At 58.4% G+C, this 19,832-nt stretch overlaps 1 protein-coding gene across 1 annotated transcript in view; it reads left to right on the top strand.

Annotated features, from left to right (window-relative positions):
• Window positions 1-4,745: 4,745 nt before the first annotated feature.
• LOC146423095 (retinal guanylyl cyclase 1-like) overlaps window positions 4,746-19,832 on the top strand; it is a 35,653-nt gene continuing 20,566 nt past the window's right edge. Inside the window, exons 1-8 of the mRNA XM_085045069.1 lie at window positions 4,746-6,318; window positions 7,702-8,003; window positions 8,833-9,187; window positions 12,552-12,636; window positions 13,490-13,586; window positions 16,369-16,473; window positions 17,058-17,138; window positions 18,607-18,687. Coding sequence (XP_084901195.1) covers window positions 4,746-6,318; window positions 7,702-8,003; window positions 8,833-9,187; window positions 12,552-12,636; window positions 13,490-13,586; window positions 16,369-16,473; window positions 17,058-17,138; window positions 18,607-18,687 — 2,679 coding nt within the window. The remainder of the gene's footprint in view (window positions 6,319-7,701; window positions 8,004-8,832; window positions 9,188-12,551; window positions 12,637-13,489; window positions 13,587-16,368; window positions 16,474-17,057; window positions 17,139-18,606; window positions 18,688-19,832) is intronic.

Genomic DNA, 19,832 nt, shown 5'->3' with positions numbered 1-19,832 from the left:
GCCACCACAGGTGACACAGGTGACAGGGCAGGAGTGACACCCAACGCAGGTGACATCCAACTGACACAGGTGACACCCAGGACAGGTGACACGCAGCACAGGTGACACACAGCACAGGTGACACGCTGGACAGGTGACGCCGGGTGTGGGTGACACCAAGTGTGGGTGACACAGGGCACAGGTGACACTGGACATTGGGGACACCTGGTGAGGCCGAGGTGGGGTGACAGTGACACTGAGTGTGTCACACAGGTGACAATGGGCACAGGTGGCACAGGACAGACAGGTGACAATGGGTGTGTCACACAGGTGACAATGGGCACAAGTGGCACTGAGCACAGGTGACTTTGGGTGTGTCACACAGGTGACATCCAGCACAGGTGGCACTGGGTGTGTCACACAGGTGACAATGAGCACAGGTGACTCTGGGTGTGTCACACAGGTGACAATGGGCACAGGTGGCACAGGACAGGCAGGTGACAATAGGCACAGGTGACTCTGGGTGTGTCACACAGGTGACAATGAGCACAGGTGACAATAAGCACAGGTGACACCAGGTGTGTCACACAGGTGACAATGGGCACAGGTGACTCTGGGTGTGTCGCACAGGTGACATGGGCACAGGTGACACAGGACAGACAGGTGACAAAGGACAGACAGGTGACAAAGGACAGACAGGTGACAATAGGTGTGTCGCAGAGGTGACAATGGGCACAGGTGGCACTGAGCACAGGTGACTCTGGGTGTGTCACACAGGTGACAATGGGCACAGGTGACACAGGACAGACAGGTGACAATGAGCACAGGTGACTCTGGGTGTGTCACACAGGTGACACCAAGCACAGGTGACACCGGCTGGGGCTCAGGGGGTGGGGGTGACACCAGGTGAGGGTGACACTGGGTGTGGGTGACACCAGAAGGTGACACCAGGAGGGTCCCAGGTGTGTCCCAGGTGGGGCTGTCCTCCCCAGGTGTGTCCCTTTGTCCCTCTGTCCCCCAGGTATGCCAGGTGTGTCACTCTGTCCCCCCAGGTGTGTCCTTTTGTCCCCCCAGGTGTGTCACTCTGTCCCTCTGTCCCCCAGGTATGCCAGGTGTGTCCCCATGTCCCCCCCAGGTGTGTCCCTCTGTCCCCCCAAGTGTGTCCTTTTGTCCCCCAGGTGTATTGGGTGTGTCCCTCTGTCCCCAATGTCCCCCAGGTGTGTCCCTCTGTCCCCCAGGTGTGCCAGGTGTGTCCCTCTGTGCCCCAGGTGTGTCCCTCTGTCCCCCAGGTGTGTCACTCTGTCCCTCTGTCCCCCAGGTGTGTCCCCATGTCCCTTTGTCCCCTAGGTGTGTCACATAGGTGTGTCCCTCTGTCCCCCAGGTGTGTCCCCAATGTCCCCCCAGGTGTGACAGGTGTGTCCCTCTGTCCCCCAGGTGTGTCCCTCTGTCCCCCAGTTGTGTCCCCAATGTCCCCCAGGTGTGTCCCTCTGTCCCCCCAGGTGTGACAGGTGTGTCCCCATGTCACTCTGTCCCCCAGGTGTGTCCCCACGCCCCTCCCCCCTCCCCTCCCCCGCGGGTCACGTGGCCGGTCGGGGTGGGGGAGGGGCAGTTGGATTATCCGGTTTAACCCTTGCCGCCCCTCCCCCCCCGGATTAGCGCCGCCGCGGGGGGTGATGGGAGCGGGGGGAGGGGCGGGGCGGGGCGGGGGAACCCCTCCCCCACCGGCCGGAAATGGGACACAGAGTGACCAATGACCACTGACCGGTGACCAGTGACCAGTGACCCCCTAGTGACCAGTGACCAGTGACCACTGACTAGTGACCAGTGACCAGTGACCAGTGACCAGTGACCCCCAGTGACCAGTGACCAGTGACCGGTGACCAGTGACCAGTGACCAATGAGAACTGACCAATGACCCCCAGTGACCACTGAGCACTGACCAGTGACCAGTGACCCCCAGTGACCAGTGACCAATGAGAACTGACCAATGACCAGTGACCAGTGACCAGTGAACAATGACCACTGACCACTGACCAGTGACCATTGAGTGCTGATCACTGATCAATGAGAACTGACCACTGACCACTGACCCCCAGTGACCACTGACCAATGACCACTAATCCCCCATTGGCCACTGACCACTGACCCTCTAGTGACCACTGACCAGTGACTCCCAGTGACCACTGACCACTGACCCCTGACCCCCTAGTGACCACTGACCAATGACCGTTGAGTGCTGACCACTGACCATTGACCCACCAGTGACCACTGACCACTAACCAGTGACCACTGACCAGTGACCGTTGAGTGCTGACCACTGACCACGGATCATTGACCCACCAGTGACCATTGACCACTGACCACTGACCATTGACCAGTGACCATTGAGTGCTGACCACTGACCACTGACCCCCTAGTGACCACTGGCCCCCATTGACCACTGACCAGTGACCACTGACCAATGACCCCCATTGACCACTGACCACTGGCCATTGACCACTGACCACTTACCAATGACCACTGACCGCTGACCACTGACCACTGAGCACTGACCACTGACCACTGACCCCCAGTGACCACTGACCAATGACCACTGACCCCCCATTGACCACTGACCACTGACCAATGAGCCCCCAGTGACCACTGACCAGTGACCACTGACCTCCACTGACCATTGACCACTGACCACTGACCAGTGGCCATTGACCATTGACCACTGACTCCCCTAATTACCACTGACCAATGACAACTGACCACTGACCCCCCAGTGACCACTGACCACCAAGCAGTGGCCAATGACCAATGACCCCCATGCCAGGCCCCGCCACTGACCAGTGCCCCCCACTGACCGCTCTGTCCCCGCAGGTGACCCCATGGTTGCCATGGTGACATCGCTGGACACTCCCGGCCAGCCCTGGGCCTGAGGGTCACCGCGGCACTGTCCGGCCATGCGGCCCCAGGGGGACAGCGCCGGACACGGCTGGGACAGCGGGGACATCGGGGACAGCGGGGACAGCGGGGACAGCGGTGGCACCGGTGACAGCACGGACAGCAAGGACAGCGCTGGACACGGCTGGGACGGCGGCAGCGGTGGCACCGGTGACACTGGGACATCCCACGGTGACACCAACACCACCCACGGTGACACTGGGACATCCCATGGTGGTGGCATCTCCCATGGTGACATCTCTCACAGTGACTCTTTCTCTGGTGGCTTCTGCCCTGGTGGCATCTCCCAAAAGGGTGACAATTCCCGTGGTGACAATTCTCATGGTGACAACTCCTGTGGTGGCACTCTCCATGGTGACATCTCCTCTCACAGTGACTCTCTCTCTGGTGGCTTCTGCCACGGTGACATCTCCTGGAATGGTGACATCTCCCACAGTGACATTTCCCACGGTGGTGGCAACTCCCACAGTGACATTTCCCACGGTGGTGGCACTTTCCCCATTGGTGGCTCCTCTCATGGTGACAATTCCTTCCATGGTGGCTTTGGCCATGGTGGCATCTCCCAAAAGAGTGACAACTCCCATGGTGACAACTCCCACGGTGACATCTCCTTCCACGGTGACATCTCCCATAGCATCATCTCCCATGGTGACAATTCCCGCGGTGGTGACATCTCCTGGAGTGGTGACAACAACTCCAACAGTGGTGGCATCTCCAACAGTGACATCTCCTCTCACAGTGACTCTTTCTCTGGTGGCTTCTGCCATGGTGGCATCTCCCAAAAGGGTGGCAACCCTCATGGTGACAGTTCTCATGGTGACAATTCTCATGGTGACAACTCCTGTGGTGACATTTCCCACGGTGGCATCTCCAACAGTGGCACGGTGACTCTTTCTCTGGTGGCTTCTGCTGTGGTGGCATCTCCCAAAAGGGTGACAACTGCCACGGTGACATCTCCCACAGTGACATCTCCATCGGTGTCCAGCAGTGTCATCTCCTTCCATGGTGACTCTTTCTCTGGTGGCTTTGGCCATGGTGGCATCTCCCCAAAGGGTGACAATTCCCACGGTGACAACTCCAACAGTGGTGGCATCTCCAACAGTGACATCTCCTCTCACAGTGACTCTTTCTCTGGTGGCTTCTGCCATGGTGGCATCTCCAATGTTGGTGACAACTCCCATGGTGGTGGCACCTTCCACAGTGACATTTCCCACAATGGTGACATCTCCAACTGTGACATCTCCTTCCATGGTGACTCTTTCTCTGGCGGCTTCTGCCATGGTGACATCTCCAACCGCGGTGACATCTCCCACGGTGGTGGTACTTTCCCCATTGGTGGCTCCTTTCATGGTGACATCTCCAACAGTGGTGACATCTCCAACGGTGACATCTCCCATGGTGACGTCTCTCATGGTGACTCTTTCTCTGGTGGCTTCTGCCACAGTGACATCTCCTGGAATGGTGACAACTCCCACAGTGACATTTCCCACGGTGGTGGCACTTTCCATGGTGGTGGCTCCTCTCATGGTGACATCTCCAACAGCAGTGACATCTCCAATGGTGACATCTCCAATGGTGGTGGCACCTCTTGTGGCACCACCTCCAACAGTGGTGACATCTCCCACGGTGACATCTCCCACGGTGACATCTCCCACAATGACATTTTCCACGGTGGTGGCACCTCCCGTGTCATGATCTCCCCGGGTGGCACCTCCCGTGGTGGTGGCACCTCCCGGAGTGACATCTGCCATGGTGACATCTGCCCTGGTGGCATCTCCAGCAGTGACATTTCTCGTGGCGGTGGCACTTGTCACGTCATGACCTCCCATGATGGCATCTCCCATGGTGACATCTCCCATGGTGGCATCTCCACCGGTGACGTCTGCAATGGTGGTGACATCTCTCACAGTGGCACTACCCCTCACGGTGACATTTCCCACGGTGGCACCTCCAACAGTGACTTCTCCAGCGGTGGTGGCACCTCCCACAGTGGTGGCATCTCCAAGAAGGACACTTCCAACTGTGGCATCTCCCGCGATGGTGTCACCTCCAACAGGCACAACCCCCATGATGGTGGCACCTTCAACAGTGACACTTCCCATGATGGTGGCATCTCCCATGGCTTTGGTACCTCCCATGGTGCCACCTCCAGAAAGGACACTTCCCATCATGGTGACACCTCCCATGATGGTGGCATCTCCCATGGCTTTGGTACCTCCAGCAGGGACATCTCCCACGGTGACATTCCCAACAGTGACTTTTCCCATCATGGTGACATCACCAACAGTGACTTCTCCAACAGTGACACTTCCCACAGTGACGTGTCCTTTGGTGACACTTCCCATGACGGTGTCACCTCCCATGATGGTGGCATCTCACATGGCTTTGGTACCTCCCATGGTGCCACCTCCAGAAAGGACACTTCCCATCATGGTGACACCTCTGACAAGGACATCATCCCCCACAGTGGTGACATCTCCCATGGTGACATCTCCAGCTGTGGCATCTCCCACAGTGACACCTCCCATGATGGTGGCATCTCCCATGGTTCTGACACCTCCCATGGTGCCACCTTCTGCAAGGACACTTCCCATGGTGACATCTCCCATGGTGACATCTCCAGCTGTGGCACCTCCCACAGTGACACTTCCCACGCTGGTGGCATCTCCCGCAGTGCCACCTCCTCCCGCGGTGTCACCTCCCGTTCCCCCCCGCCCCCGCTGCCCCTCCTGCTGCTGTCCCACCACCCCCGGTGGCCTCCGGCCGTGTCCCCTCTGCTCCTCCTGCTCCTCCTCCTCCTGGTCCCCTGTCCCCTCCCCTCGCTGGCCGCCACCTTCAAGATCGGCGTCCTCGGCCCGTGGGGCTGCGACCCGCTGCTGGCCAAAGCCCTGCCGGACGTGGCCTCCCGGCTGGCCGTGGCGCGGCTCAACCGCGACCCCGCGCTGACCGCCGGCTACTGGTGGGACGCGGTGGTCCTGCCCGAGGCCTGCGCCACGCCCCAGGCCGTGGCCGGAGTGGTCAGCGCCGAGCGCTACGCCAGCGCCATCGTGGGGCCGCTCAACCCCGCGGCCTGCGGGGCGGCCGGACTGCTGGCCGCGGCGTGGAACAAACCCGTGGTGTCGTGGGCGTGCGCCGCGGCCGGGGCGGTCACTCTGGTCAACCCGCTGCCCCCTCCGGCCGGTGTCCTGCACGCCGTGCTCAAGTTCTTCCGCTGGGCGCACGTGGCCGTGGTGGCCGCCAGGCAGGACCTGTGGGTGGAGGTCGGCGAGGAGCTGGCCAAGGAGCTCCGGGCCAGGGGGCTGCCGGTCACCGTGGTCACCGCGGCCGGAGAGGACGAGGAGGAGGCCGAGGAGGCGCTGAGGAGAGTGCAGAGGGCCGACGGCGTGAGAGGTGAGGGGATGGACGGTGGAGGGGATGGAGATGGAGATGGAGGTGGAGGTGGAGGTGGAGATGGAGGTGGGATGGAGGTGGGGATGGAGATGGGGATGGAGATGGAGGTGGAGATGGAGATGGAGGTTGGAGATGGAGATGGAGATGGGACGGAGACAGAGGAGCAGATGGAGGTGATGAGGTGTAGATGGAGATGGAGGTGGAGGTGATGAGATGGAGATGGAGATGGAGATGGAGATGGAGATGGAGATGGAGATGGAGATGGAAGTGAGGATGGACGGTGGAGATGGAGATGGAGATAGAGGTGGAGGTGGGGATGGAGATGGAGATGGAGATGGAAGTGAGGATGGAAGGTGGAGATGGAGATGGAGATAGAGGTGGAAGGTGGAGGTGGAGATGGAGGTGGAGACGGAGATGGAGGTGGAGGTGGAGATAGAGGTAGGGATGGATGGATGGATGGATGGACATGGTGGACATGGATAGATGGACATGGATGAATGGAGAGAGGACCAAAGGGATGGATGGATGGATGGATGGATGGATGGATGGATGGATGGATGGAGATGGGAGAGGAAAGAGTGGACATGGATGGATGGATGGATGGATGGAAACGGGAGAGGAAAGAGTGGACATGGATGGACAGAGGATGGATGGACGGATGGACAGATGTAGATGGGAAAGGAAGGAGGGCTGTAGATGTCATATGTGGATGGACAGATGGACAAATGGATGGATGGATGGAGATGGTGGACACAGATGGACAGAGGAGGAATGGATGGGTGGAGGTGGGAGAGGAAGAGGATGGATGGATGGACAGATGGACAGATGGACAGAGATGGGAGGGGAAGGATAGAGGAAGATGGTGGACATGGATGGATGGGTGGACAGATGGACATGGATGGGTGGACAGATGGATGGATGGACGGATGGACGGATGGATGGATGGATGGATGGAGATGGGAGGGGAAGGATGGATGAAGATGGTGGACAGGGAAAGATGGACACAGGGATGGATGGATGGACATGGTGGACAGATGGATGGATGGACAGATGGATGGACGGATGGACAGATGAATGGACAGATGAATGGATGGATGGACGGACATGGTGGACAGATGGATGGGTGGATGGATGGACAGATGAATGGACAGATGGATGGATGGATGGACATGGTGGACAGATAGAGGGATGGACAGATGGATGGACAGATCGTTGGATGGACAGATGGATGGATGGACATGGTGAACAGACGGATGGATGGACAGATGGACAAACAGATGGACACAGGGATGGATGGAGAAGGTGGACATGGATGGACAAACAGACAGCTGGACAGACAGCCCCGCCAGTCCCACCCCACCCCTGACACCCCCTGTCCCGCAGTGGTGGTGATGTGCATGCACTCGGTGCTGCTGGGCGGCCGCGAGCAGAAGGTCCTGCTGGAGAAGGCCGAGGACCTGGGCATGACCGACGGCACCTTCGTCTTCATCCCGTTCGACGCGCTGACCTTCGCGCTGCCCTACCGCCGCGTCCCCTACCCCGTGCTGGCCAACAACACCAAGCTGCGGCTGGCCTACGACGCCGTGCTGACCGTCACCATCGACTCGCCCGACGCCTCCTTCCGCGACGCCATCGACGAGGCCAAGAAGGCCTACGAGGTCCCGGCGCACGTGGACCCTGCCGAGGTGGGGCTGGGGGTGGTGGGAGGGCATCTCCAGGGGGTTTGAAGGCATCTGGAGGGGGTTTGAGGGCATCTGGAGGGGGTTTGAGGTTGTCTTGAGATGGTTTGAGGACATCTCGAGGGGGTTTGAGGACATCTTGAGGGGGTTTGGGGTGTCTTGAGGGGGTTTGAGGGCATCTCGAGGGGGTTTGAGGGCATCTTGAGGGGGTTTGGGGTGTCTTGACAGGGTTTGGGACATCTCAGGGGGTTGGGTAGAGATGGCCATGGTCAATGGGAGATGACCACAGTCAGTGGGAGATGACCACAGCCAATGGGAGATGACCATGGCCAATGGGAGATGACCACAGCTGTCTTTTGTTGACCATGGCCAATGGGAGATGACCACAGCCAATGGGAGATGACCATGGCCAATGGGAGATGACCACCTTACCATGACCATGACCATCTTTGTTGACCATGGCCAATGGGAGATGACCATGGCCAATGGGAGATGACCATGGCCATCTTACCTTGACCATGACCATGACCATCTTTGTTGACCATGGCCAATGGGAGATGACCACGGCCATCTTACCTTGACCACGGCCATCTTGGTTGACCATGGCCAATGGGAGATGACCACGGCCAATGGGAGATGACCACACCCACCTTCCCTTGACCACGGCCAGTGGGAGATGACCACACCCACCTTCCCTTGACCACGGCCAATGGGAGATGACCACACCCACCTTCCCATGGCCATGACCACCTTTGTTGACCACGGCCAACGGGAGATGACCACACCCACTCCCCCTGACCACGGCCACCTCCGCTGACCCCACCTGTCCCACCAGGTCCACCCTCTCTTCTCCACCATCTACAACTCCATCTACTTCCTGGCCACGGCCGTGGAGGCCACTCGCCGCAGCGGCCGCTGGGTGATGGGCACCAGCGTGGCTGACCACGCCCGCGACTTCCAGCTCCAGGGCTTCGGCCAGACCTTCACGGTGGACGAGGAGGGCGAGGTGTCCGTGCCCTACGTGGTGCTGGACACGGACGGCAAGGGGCAGCACCTGTGGGCAGTGTACGGCCTGGAGCCGGGCACCCGCGGCCTGAGCTACCGCAGCCACAGCCCCCACTGGCCGCACAGCTCCAGTCCGGCCACCGACGCCGGCTGCTGGTTCGACTCGGGGGCGATCTGCAATGGAGGTGAGCGGCCGGACGGGGGTGGTCAGCTGGGGTGGGGTGGTCAGTGTGGGGGTCTTTGTGGGGGTGGGGTGGTCTTTGTGGGAGTGGAGTGACCACTGGGGGGCTGGAGTGACCATCACTGGGCTGGGGTGGTCATCGTGGGGGTGGGGTGGTCATCTTGGGTGGTCATTGTGGGAGTGGAGTGACCACTGCAGGGCTGGAGTGACCACCATGGTGGTGAGATGGTCATTGAAGGGCTGGAGTGACCACTGCAGTGCTGGAGTGACCACTGTGTGGGTGGAGTGGTCATTGTGGGGTGGGGTGGTCATTGAGGGGTGGAGTGACCACCGTGGGGCTGGAGTGGTCATCATGGGGGTGGAGTGGTCATCACGAGGCTGGAGTGACCACTGTGGGGATGGAATGGTCATTGTGGGGCTAGAATGGTCATCATGGGGGTGGGGTGGTCATTGTGGGGCTGGAATGGTCATCATGGGGTTGGGGTGACCACTGCAGGGCTGGAGTGACCACCACAGGGCTGGAATGGTCATTGCAGGGCTGGGATGGTCATGGTGGGGCTGGAGTGACCACTGAGGGGCCAGAGTGACCACCATGGGGCTGGGATGGTCACTGTGGGGGTAGGGTGGTCATTGAGGGGGTGGGTGGTTTGGGGTGGTGGTTGGGTGGGTGTGGGGTGGTTTGGTGGGTGGGTGGTGTGGGGTGGGGGTGGTTGGGTGGTTTGTGGGGTGGTGGTGGGTGGTGGTCATCATGGGGCTGGAGTGACCATTTCAGGGCTGGGGTGGTCATCGCGAGGCTGGAGTGACCATTGCGGGGGTGGAGATGGTCATTGCGGGGCTGGAGTGACCACCATGGGGTGGGGATGGTCATCATGGGGCTGGAATGGTCATCATGGGGCAGGAATGGTCATCACAGGGTTGGAGTGACCAATGTGGGTGTTGGTGTTCCACCATTGTCCAGAACCGGCCGTGGGGTCATTGTGGGGCTGGAGTGACCACCATGGGGGTGGAATGGTCATTGTGGGGCTGGAGTGACCACTGTGGGGGTGGAGTGACCATCGTGGGGGTGGAATGGTAATCGTGGGGCTGGGATGGTCATCACGGGGCTGGAGTGACCATCAGGGTGGAATGACCACCACAGAACTGGAGTGACCACAATGGGGGTTGCGGTGCCAACATTGTCCAGAAGCAGCCATGGTGCCACCACGGTCATGGACTGGCCGAGGTCATGGTGCCACCACTGTCCTGGACCAGGTGGTCATGGTGCCACCATGGTCATGGACTGGCCAATGGGAGATGACCATGGCAATGGGAGATGACCATGGCTGTCTTGATTGACCATGGCCAGTGGTCATGGTGCCACCATGGTCCTGGAATTGTCCTGGTCATGGTGCCACCATGGTCCTGGATCAATCAGATCTTGGTGCCACCATGGTTCTGGACCAGCTGTGGTCACGGTGCCACCATGATTCTGGAATTGTCCTGGTCATGGTGCCACCATGGTTCTGGATCAATCAGATCTTGGTGCCACCATGGCTTTGGACATGCTGTGGTCATGGTGCCACCACGGCTCTGGGTCTCGAAGGAGTCTGAGGACATCTCCAGGAGGTTGAAGGTGTCTTCAGGGGCTTAGGAGGAATCTCAAAGGGGTTCTGGTGCCACCATAGTCCTGCACCAACCATGGTCATTGTCCTACCACCATCCCAGTCCCACCATGGTCATTGTCCTACTGTGGTCATTGTCCTACGATGGTCATTGTCCCACCCTATTCCTGTTCCCACCATGGTCAGAGGGTCTCGGAGGTGTCCAGCCAGGCCGGTGGCCCCAGCTGTGTCCATCCCTCCCTGTGTCCATCCATCCATCCATCCATCCCTTCCTTCCTCCATCACCCTTGCAGATCCTCCGTCCATCCATGTCCACCATGTCCATCTGTCCATCTATGTCCATTCATCCATGTCCACCATATCCATCCCTCTGTCCATCCATCCATCCATCCATCCATGTCCACTATGTCCATCTGTCCATCCATGTCCACTATGTCCATCTGTCCATCCATGTCCATTCATGTGTCCATCCATGTCCATCCATCCATGTCCACCATGTCCATCTGTCCATCCATGTCCACTATGTCCATCTGTCCATCCATGTCCATCCCTCTGTCCATTCATGTCCACCCATCTGTCCATCCATCTGTCCATCTGTCTATCTATTCCTTTGGTCCTCTGTCCACCCATCCATGTCCACCGTGTCCATCTGTCCACGTCCACCATGTCCATCCATCTGTCCACATCCATCCATCCGTGGCCATCATGTCCATCCATCTGTCCATCCATTCCTTTGGTCCTCAGTCCATCTGTCCATTTATCCATCCATCCATCCATCTGTCCGTCCTTCTCCATCCATCCATCTCCATCTGTCCATCCATGTCCACCATGTCCATCCATCCATCTGTCCATCCATGTCCACCGTGTCCATCCATCCTTCTGTCCATCCATGTCCACCATGTCCATCCATCCTTCTGTCCATCCATGTCCACCATGTCCATCCATCCATCTGTCCATCCATGTCCACCATGTCCATCCATCCATCTGTCCATCCATGTCCATTCCTCTGTCCATCCATGTCCATCCATATGTCCATCCATGTCCACCCATGTCCATCCCTCTCCATCCACGTCCACCCACGAGTGACCTGCAGTGCCACAGCCAGTGGGTGACATTGGTTCCCCAGATGACCCCTGGTCACTCCTGGTCACCTCTGGTCACTCCTGGTCACTCTCAATCCCCCCGGTCACCCCTGATCACTCCTGGTCACTCCCATGGTCACTCCTGGTGACTCTGGTGGTCATCCCTGGTCACCCCTGGTCACTCCTGGTCACTCCTGGTCACTCTCAATCCCCCCTGGTCACTCCTGGTCACTCCTGGTCACTCTCATGGTCACTCCTAGTCACTCCAGTGGTCACTCCTGGTCACTCTGGTGGTCACTCACAGTCACTCTGGTGGTCAGTTCTGGTCACTCTGGTGGTCACTCTGGTGGTCACTCTGGTGGTCACTTGTGGTCACTCCAGTGGTCACTCGTGGTCACTGGTGGTCACTCTGGTGGTCACTCTTGGTCACACTTGTGGTCACTCACAGTCACTCTGGTGGTCACTCCGGTGGTCACTCCTGGTCACTCTGGTGGTCACTCTGGTGGTCACTCCGGTGGTCACTGGTGGTCACTCTTGTGGTCACTCCTGGTCACTCCGGTGGTCACTCCAGTGGCCAGTTCTGGTCACTCTGGTGGTCACTGGTGGTCACTCCTGGTCACTCTGGTGGTCACTCTGGTGGTCACTCCGGTGGTCACTGGTGGTCACTCTGGCGGTCACTCCGCAGGGATGGACGCTGGCTTTGTCTTCTTCATGTTCCTCCTGATCGCTGCTCTCATCGCGGCCGGAGCTGCGCTGGCCTGTCACATCCGGTGGGTGGCACTGCTGACACCGGTGGCCTTGGTGGCCCTGGTGACCTTGGTGACCCCAATGTCCCCTCAGTGTCCCCAACGCCCCCAATGTCCTCAATGTCCCCAATGTCCCCAACAATGTCCCTAACATCCCCAATGTCCCCAATGTCCCCTGTGTCCCCAATGTCCCCAATATCCCCGCTGTCCCCAACGATGTCCCCAATATCCCCAACGTCCCCAATGTCCCCATCACCCCCAATGTCCCCAATGTCCTCATTCACCCCAATGTCCCCAACGATGTCCCCACTGCTGTCCCCAACAATGTCCCAACTGTCCCCAACAATGTCCCAAACATCCCCAATGTCCCCAATGTCCCCAACATCCCCAATATTCCCAATGTCCTCATTCACCCCAATGTCCCCACTGTCCCCAATGCTGTCCCCAACGATGTCCCTGCTGTCCCCAACAATGTCCCCACTGTCCCCAACGATGTCCCCCCTATCCCCAACGATGTCCCCATTGCTGTCCCCAACGATGTCCCCACCGCTGTCCCCAACGATGTCCCCGCTGTCCCCAACGATGTCCCCACTGCTGTCCCCAACGATGTCCCCACTGTCCCCAACGATGTCCCCATTGCTGTCCCCAACGATGTCCCCACTGCTGTCCCCAACGATGTCCCTGCTGTCCCCAACAATGTCCCTGCTGTCCCCAACGATGTCCCCATTGCTGTCCCCAACGATGTCCCCACTGCTGTCCCCCACGATGTCCCCATTGCTGTCCCCAACGATGTCCCTGCTGTCCCCAACGATGTCCCCAATGTCCCCAACGATGTCCCCATTGCTGTCCCCAACGATGTCCCCACTGCTGTCCCCAGGCGCCGCATCCAGCAGGCTCAGCTCATGAAAGGTCCCAACAAGATCATTCTGACCATGGATGACCTGACCTTCATCAACACCCAGAGCAGCAAACAGGTGACAGCGGGGACAATGGGGACACTGGGGGACAGTGGGGACAGTGGGGACAGCGGGACAGCGGGGACAATGGGGGACAGTGGGGACAATGGGGACAATGGGGACAATGGGGACAATGGGGACAATGGGGACAGCGGGGACAGTGGGACAGCGGGGACAGTGGGACAGCGGGGATGGCAGGGAGATCATGGGACATTGGGGACAGTGGGGACAGCGGGGACAGCGGGACAGCGGGGATGGCAGGGACAATGGGGACAGCGGGGACAGCGGGGACAGCAGGACAGCGGGACAGTGGGAGACAACGGGGACAATGGGGACAGTGGGGACAATGGGGATGGCAGGGCAATAGTGGGGACAGCAGCAAACAGGTGGCACTGAGGACAATGGGGACAATGGGGACAGTAGGGACAGTAGGGACAGTGGGGACAATGGGGACAATGGGGACAGCAGGGACAATGGGGACAATGGGGAGATAAGGGCACAATGGGGACACCGGGGACAATGAGGACAGTGGGGACAATGGGGACAGCAGGGAGATAATAGGACACTGGGGACACTGGGGACAATGGGGACAATGGGGACAGTGGGGACAGTGGGACACTGGGAGGACAGCGGGGGACAGTGGCGACAGCAACCAACAGGTGACACTGGGGAGACAATGGGGGACACTGGGGACAGCAGGGACAGCAGGTGGACACTGGGGACACTGGAGACAGCAGGGTGACAGTGGGGACAGCAGCAAACAGGTGGCACTGGGGATAGTGGGGACACTGGGGACAATGAGGACACTAGGGGGACACTGGGGACACTGGGGACAGCAGGGACAATGCAGGGACACTGGGACAGTGGGGACAGTGGAGACAGTGGGGACAGCAGGGGGACACTGGGGGGAGTATGGGGACACACTGGGGATGGAAGGACAATGGGGACATTGGGGACATTGGGGACAGCAGGGGGACATCTCCAGGGGACAGCAGGGGGACATCGAGGGATATTGGAGGGACAGCAGGAGAGGACAGCAGGGGGACATCACAAGGACATTAGGGAGGTGACATTGGCTGGGAGAACCTGGTGGGACCCCATGGGTGACCAGCGGGTGACATGTCCCCATGGCCTGAGGTGTCCCCAGGGGGTGACATGTCCCCATGGCCTGAGGTGTCCCCATGGCCTGGGAGAACCTGGTGGGACCCCATGGGTGACCTGTCCCCACCTTAGTGTCCCTGTGCCTGATGTGACCTCATGGTGACATCTCCCAGTGGGTGACACCCCAGTGTCCCCAGAGCTGGTGTCACCCCATGGTGACACGTCCCAGTGGGTGACACTCTGGTGTCCCAATGGGTGACACTCTGGTGTCCCCATGACTGATGTGACCCCATGGGTGATATCTCCCAATGGGTGACATGTCCTACTGTCCCCTGAGTGACCGTACTGTCTCCTGAGTGACCCCATGAGTGACCCCACTGTCCCTGAGTGACTGCACTGTCCCTGAGTGACCCCCTGAGTGACTCCATGAGTGACCCCATGAGTGACCACGAGTTACCCCACTGTCCCCTGAGTGACCCCATGAGTGACCCCACTGTCCCTGAGTGACCCCACTGTCCCATGAGTGACCCCATGAGTGACCCCATGACTGACCCCATGAGTGACCCCACTGTCCCTGAGTGACCCCACGAGTGACCACACTGTCCCTGAGTGACCCCATGAGTGACCCCACTGTCCCCTGAGTGACCCTGCTGTCCCTGAGTGACCCCACGAGTGACCCCACTGTCCCCACGACTGACCCCATGAGTGACCCAACTATCCCCTAAATGACCCCACTGTCCCCATGAGTGACCCCATGAATGACCACCCTGTCCCCTGAGTGATCCCACGAGTGACCCCTCAAGTGACCCCACTGTCCCAGAGTGACCCCACGAGTGACCACTCAAGTGACCCCACTGTCCCACGAGTGACCCCATGAGTGACCCCACTGTCCCCTGGGTGACCCCACGAGTGACCCCACGAGTGACCCCACTGACCCATGAGTGACCCCATGAGTGACCCCACTGTCCCCTGAGTGACCCCATGAGTGACCCCACTATCCCTGAGTGACCCCATGAGTGACCACACTGTCCCCTGAGTGACCCCATGAGTGACCACACTGTCCCTGAGTGACCCCACTGTCCTCTGAGTGACCCCATGAGTGACCCCACGAGTGACCCCACTGTCCCCACGACTGACCTGATGAGCGACCCCACTGTCCCTGAGTGACCCCCCGTCCCCATGGGTGACCCCACGAGTGACCGCACTGTCCCCTGAATGACCCCACAAGTGACCCCATGAGTGACCCCACTGTCCCTGAGTGACCCCATGAGTGACACCACTGTCCCCTGAGTGACCCCACTGTCCCAGAGTGACCTCACGAGTGACCGCACTGTCCCTGAGTGACCCCATGAGTGACCCCCTGAGTGACCATGAGTGACCCCATTGTCCCATGAGTGACCCCATGAGTGACCCCACGAGTGACCCCATGAGTGACAGCATGAGTGACCTCACTGTCCCCTGAGTGACCCCATCAGTGACCCCATGAGTGACCTCACTGTCCCCTGAGTGACCCCACTGTCCCATGAATGACCCCACGAGTGACCCCACGAGTGACCCCATGACTGACCCCATGAGTGACCCCACTGTCCCTGAGTGACCCCATGAGTGACCCCACGAGTGACCGCCCTGTCCCCACGAGTGACCGCACTGTCCCTGAGTGACCCCCCCGAGTGACCGCCCTGTCCCCACTGTCCCGCAGGTGGACAGCAGCCACGCCAGCCTGGCCGGCCAGAGCGGCGGTGACAACAAGAGCGTCCGCAGCGCCACCCCCGGGCCGGACAACACCAACGTGGCCGTGGCCGAGGTCAGAGGTCACCGCTGACCCCTCGCGTCTCCTCCCCCTCCCCCTGCCCCTCCCCCCCGTCCCCTCCCTGTCCCCTCCCCCACCACCTCCGGGGGCGACAAGGCGATGCCACCAGCCAAGGGGCGTGTCCTCTGCCAAAGCCCCGCCCCCCGGGCCATGATTGACAGCCCGGGCGGTGATGATTGACAGCCCGGGCGGTGATGATTGACAGCCCGGGCGGTGATTGACAGCCCGGGCGGTGATGATTGACAGCCCGGGTGATGATTGACAGCCCGGGCGGTGATGATTGACAGCCCGGGCAGTGATGATTGACAGCCCGGGCGGTGATGATTGACAGCCCGGGCGGTGATGATTGACAGCCCGGGCGGTGATGATTGACAGCCCGGGCAGTGATGATTGACAGCCCAGGCAGTGATGATTGACAGCCCGGGCAGTGATGATTGACAGCCCAGGCGGTGATGATTGACAGCCCAGGCGGTGATGATTGACAGCCCGGGCGGTGATGATTGACAGCCCAGGCGGTGATTGACAGCCCGGGCGGTGATTGACAGCCCGGGCGGTGATTGACAGCCGCTTTCCCGCAGGAAAACGCCAAGGGCAGCAGCAGCAACCTTCCCCTCCTGCTGCTGCTGTTTAACCAGCAGGGCCTTGTCGCCTCCGTGCAGGTAAGGAAAAACCCAAAATCACCCCAAATTGACCCAAATTCAACCCCAAAATTATCCCAAATTCACCCTGAATTCATCCTGAGTTAATCCCGAAATTCATCCCGAAATTGTCCCAAATTCAGCCTCAAATTATCCTAAATTCAACCCAAAATTCATCCCAAATTCATCCTGACGTTCATCCTGAATTCACCCCAAAATTATCCCAAATTCACCCCGAAATTATCCCAAATGCATCCTGAAATCACCCTGAAATTCACACCGAAATTCACCCAAATTCACCCCAAAATTATCCCAAATTCAACCCAAAATTATCCCAAATTCAACCTGAAATTCATACCAAATTCAACCCAAAATTATCCCAAATGCATCCCGAAATCACCCAAAATTCAACCCAAAATTATCCCAAATTCAACCCAAAATTATCCCAAATTCACCCCAAAATTATCCCAAATGCATCCTGAAATTCATCCTGAATTCATCCCAAATTATCCCAAATTCACCCGAAAATTCACACCAAAATTCACCCCAAATTCATCCCGAGTTAATCCCGAAATTCATCCCGAAATTATCCCAAATTCAGCCTCAAATTATCCTAAATTCAACCCAAAATTCATCCCGAATTCATCCTGAAGTTCATCCTGAATTCACCCCAAAATTATCCCAAATTCACCCCGAAATTATCCCAAATGCATCCTGAAATCACCCTGAAATTCACACCGAAATTCACCCAAATTCACCCCAAAATTATCCCAAATTCACCCAAAAATTAATCCTGAAATTCACCTGAAATTCACCCAAATTCACCCCAAAATTATCCCAAATTCAACCCAAAATTAATCCTGAAATTCACCCGAAAATTCAACCCAAAATTCATCCCGAATTCATCCTGAATTCACCCCAAAATTATCCCAAATTCACCCCAAATTCATCCTGAAATTATCCCAAATTTATCCCAAATTTACCCAAAATTCACCCCATATTTACCCAAAATTCACCCTCCACCTTGCCCCTTTCCCCCCTGTGTTTGTCACCCCGAATTTATTGAGGGACTTTGGTGGCATCTGAGGTGGCTTTGGGCTGGTGGAGGGCTGGGGTGGCTCTGGTTGTCCCCAGGTGTCCCCAGGTGTCCCCCGGTGTCCCCAGGTGTCCCCCAAAGTGGCTCTGAGGTGGCACAGGTGTCCCCAGGTGTCCCCCCAGGGTCGTTTTGAGGTAGCCATGGTGTCCCCAGGTGTTCCCAGGTGTCCCCCAGGTGTCCCCAGGTGTCCCCCAGGGTGGCTCTGAGGTGGCACAGGTGTCCCCAGGTGTCCCCAGGTGTCCCCCAAGGTGGTTCTGAGGTGGCTGAGATGTCCCCAGGTGTTCCCAGGTGTCCCCCGGGGTGGCTCTGAGGTGTCCCCAGGTGTCCCCCAGGTGTCCCCAGGTGTCCCCTGAGGTGGCTGAGGTGTCACCGCGCTGTGCCCCTCCCCCGCAGGGTGACTGGGTGTGGCTGAAGAAGTTCCCAGGTGACCAACACACCGAGGTCAAGCCGGCCACCAAGCTGACCTTCTGCAAGGTGAGGCTTGGGGACACCATGGGGACATGGGGACAGCGGGGGGGTGAGGGACAAGGTGGGTCCATGGGGACATCATTGGGTCGTGATGGACAATGTTGGACCGTGGGGACATTGTTGGGTCAAGGGGACGTCATTGTGTCATGGGGACATTGTTGGGTCATGGGGACATTGAGAGGTCATGGGGACATTGTTGGGTCATGGGGACATTGTTGGGTCATGGGGATATTGTGGGGTCATAGGGACTTCGTTGGGTCATGATGGACATCATTGTGTCTTGGGGACATCGTTGGGTCATGGGGACATTGAGAGGTCTTGGGGACATCAGTGGGTTGTGATGGACAAGGTTGGGTTGTGATGGACAAAGTTGGGTCTTGGGGACATCGTTGGGTCTTGAGGACATTGTTGGGTCTTGGGGACATTGGGGGTGACGGGGACATTGTTGGGTCATGGTGGACAATGTGGGACCATGGAGACATCACTGGGTTGTGACGGACAATGTTGGGTCTTGGGGACATCGTTGTGTCACAATGGACAAGGTTGGGTCAAGGGGACATCATTGGGCCATGGGGACATCGTTGGGTCATCATGGACAACATTGGGTCTTGGGGACATCGTTGGGTCATGATGGACAATGTTGGGTCAAGGGGACATTGAGGGATCATGGGGACATCAGGGGGTATTGGGGACATCTTTGGGTCATGGGGACATCGTTGGGTCATGATGGACAATGTTGGGTCAAGGGGACATTGTTGGGTCGTGATGGACAATGCTGGACCATGAGGACATTGTTGGGTCTTGATGGACATTGTTGGACTATGGGGACATAGCTGGGTCATGGGGACATCAGGGGGTATTGGGGACATTGAGAGGTCATGGGGACATTGAGGAGTGATGGGTCATCGTTGGGTCGTGATGGACAACTGTGGACCGTGGGGACATCTTTGGGTCATGGGGTCATCGTTGGGTCTTGGGGACATCAGGGGCCATGGGGATGTCATTGGGTCATGGGGACACCGTTGGGTTGTGATGGACATTGTTGGGTCTTGGGGACATCATTGAATCTTGGGGACATCTTTGGGTCTTGGGGACATTGTTGGGTCACAATGAACAATGTTGGGTCAAGGGGACAATGTTGGGTCATGGGG

This window comes from Lichenostomus cassidix, unplaced genomic scaffold, assembly GCF_008360975.1.
Source record: "Lichenostomus cassidix isolate B80296 unplaced genomic scaffold, HeHo_3.0 HiC_scaffold_34, whole genome shotgun sequence".
Lineage (NCBI taxonomy): Eukaryota > Metazoa > Chordata > Aves > Passeriformes > Meliphagidae > Lichenostomus > Lichenostomus cassidix.
This window is presented reverse-complemented; position numbering and strand designations above follow the sequence as displayed.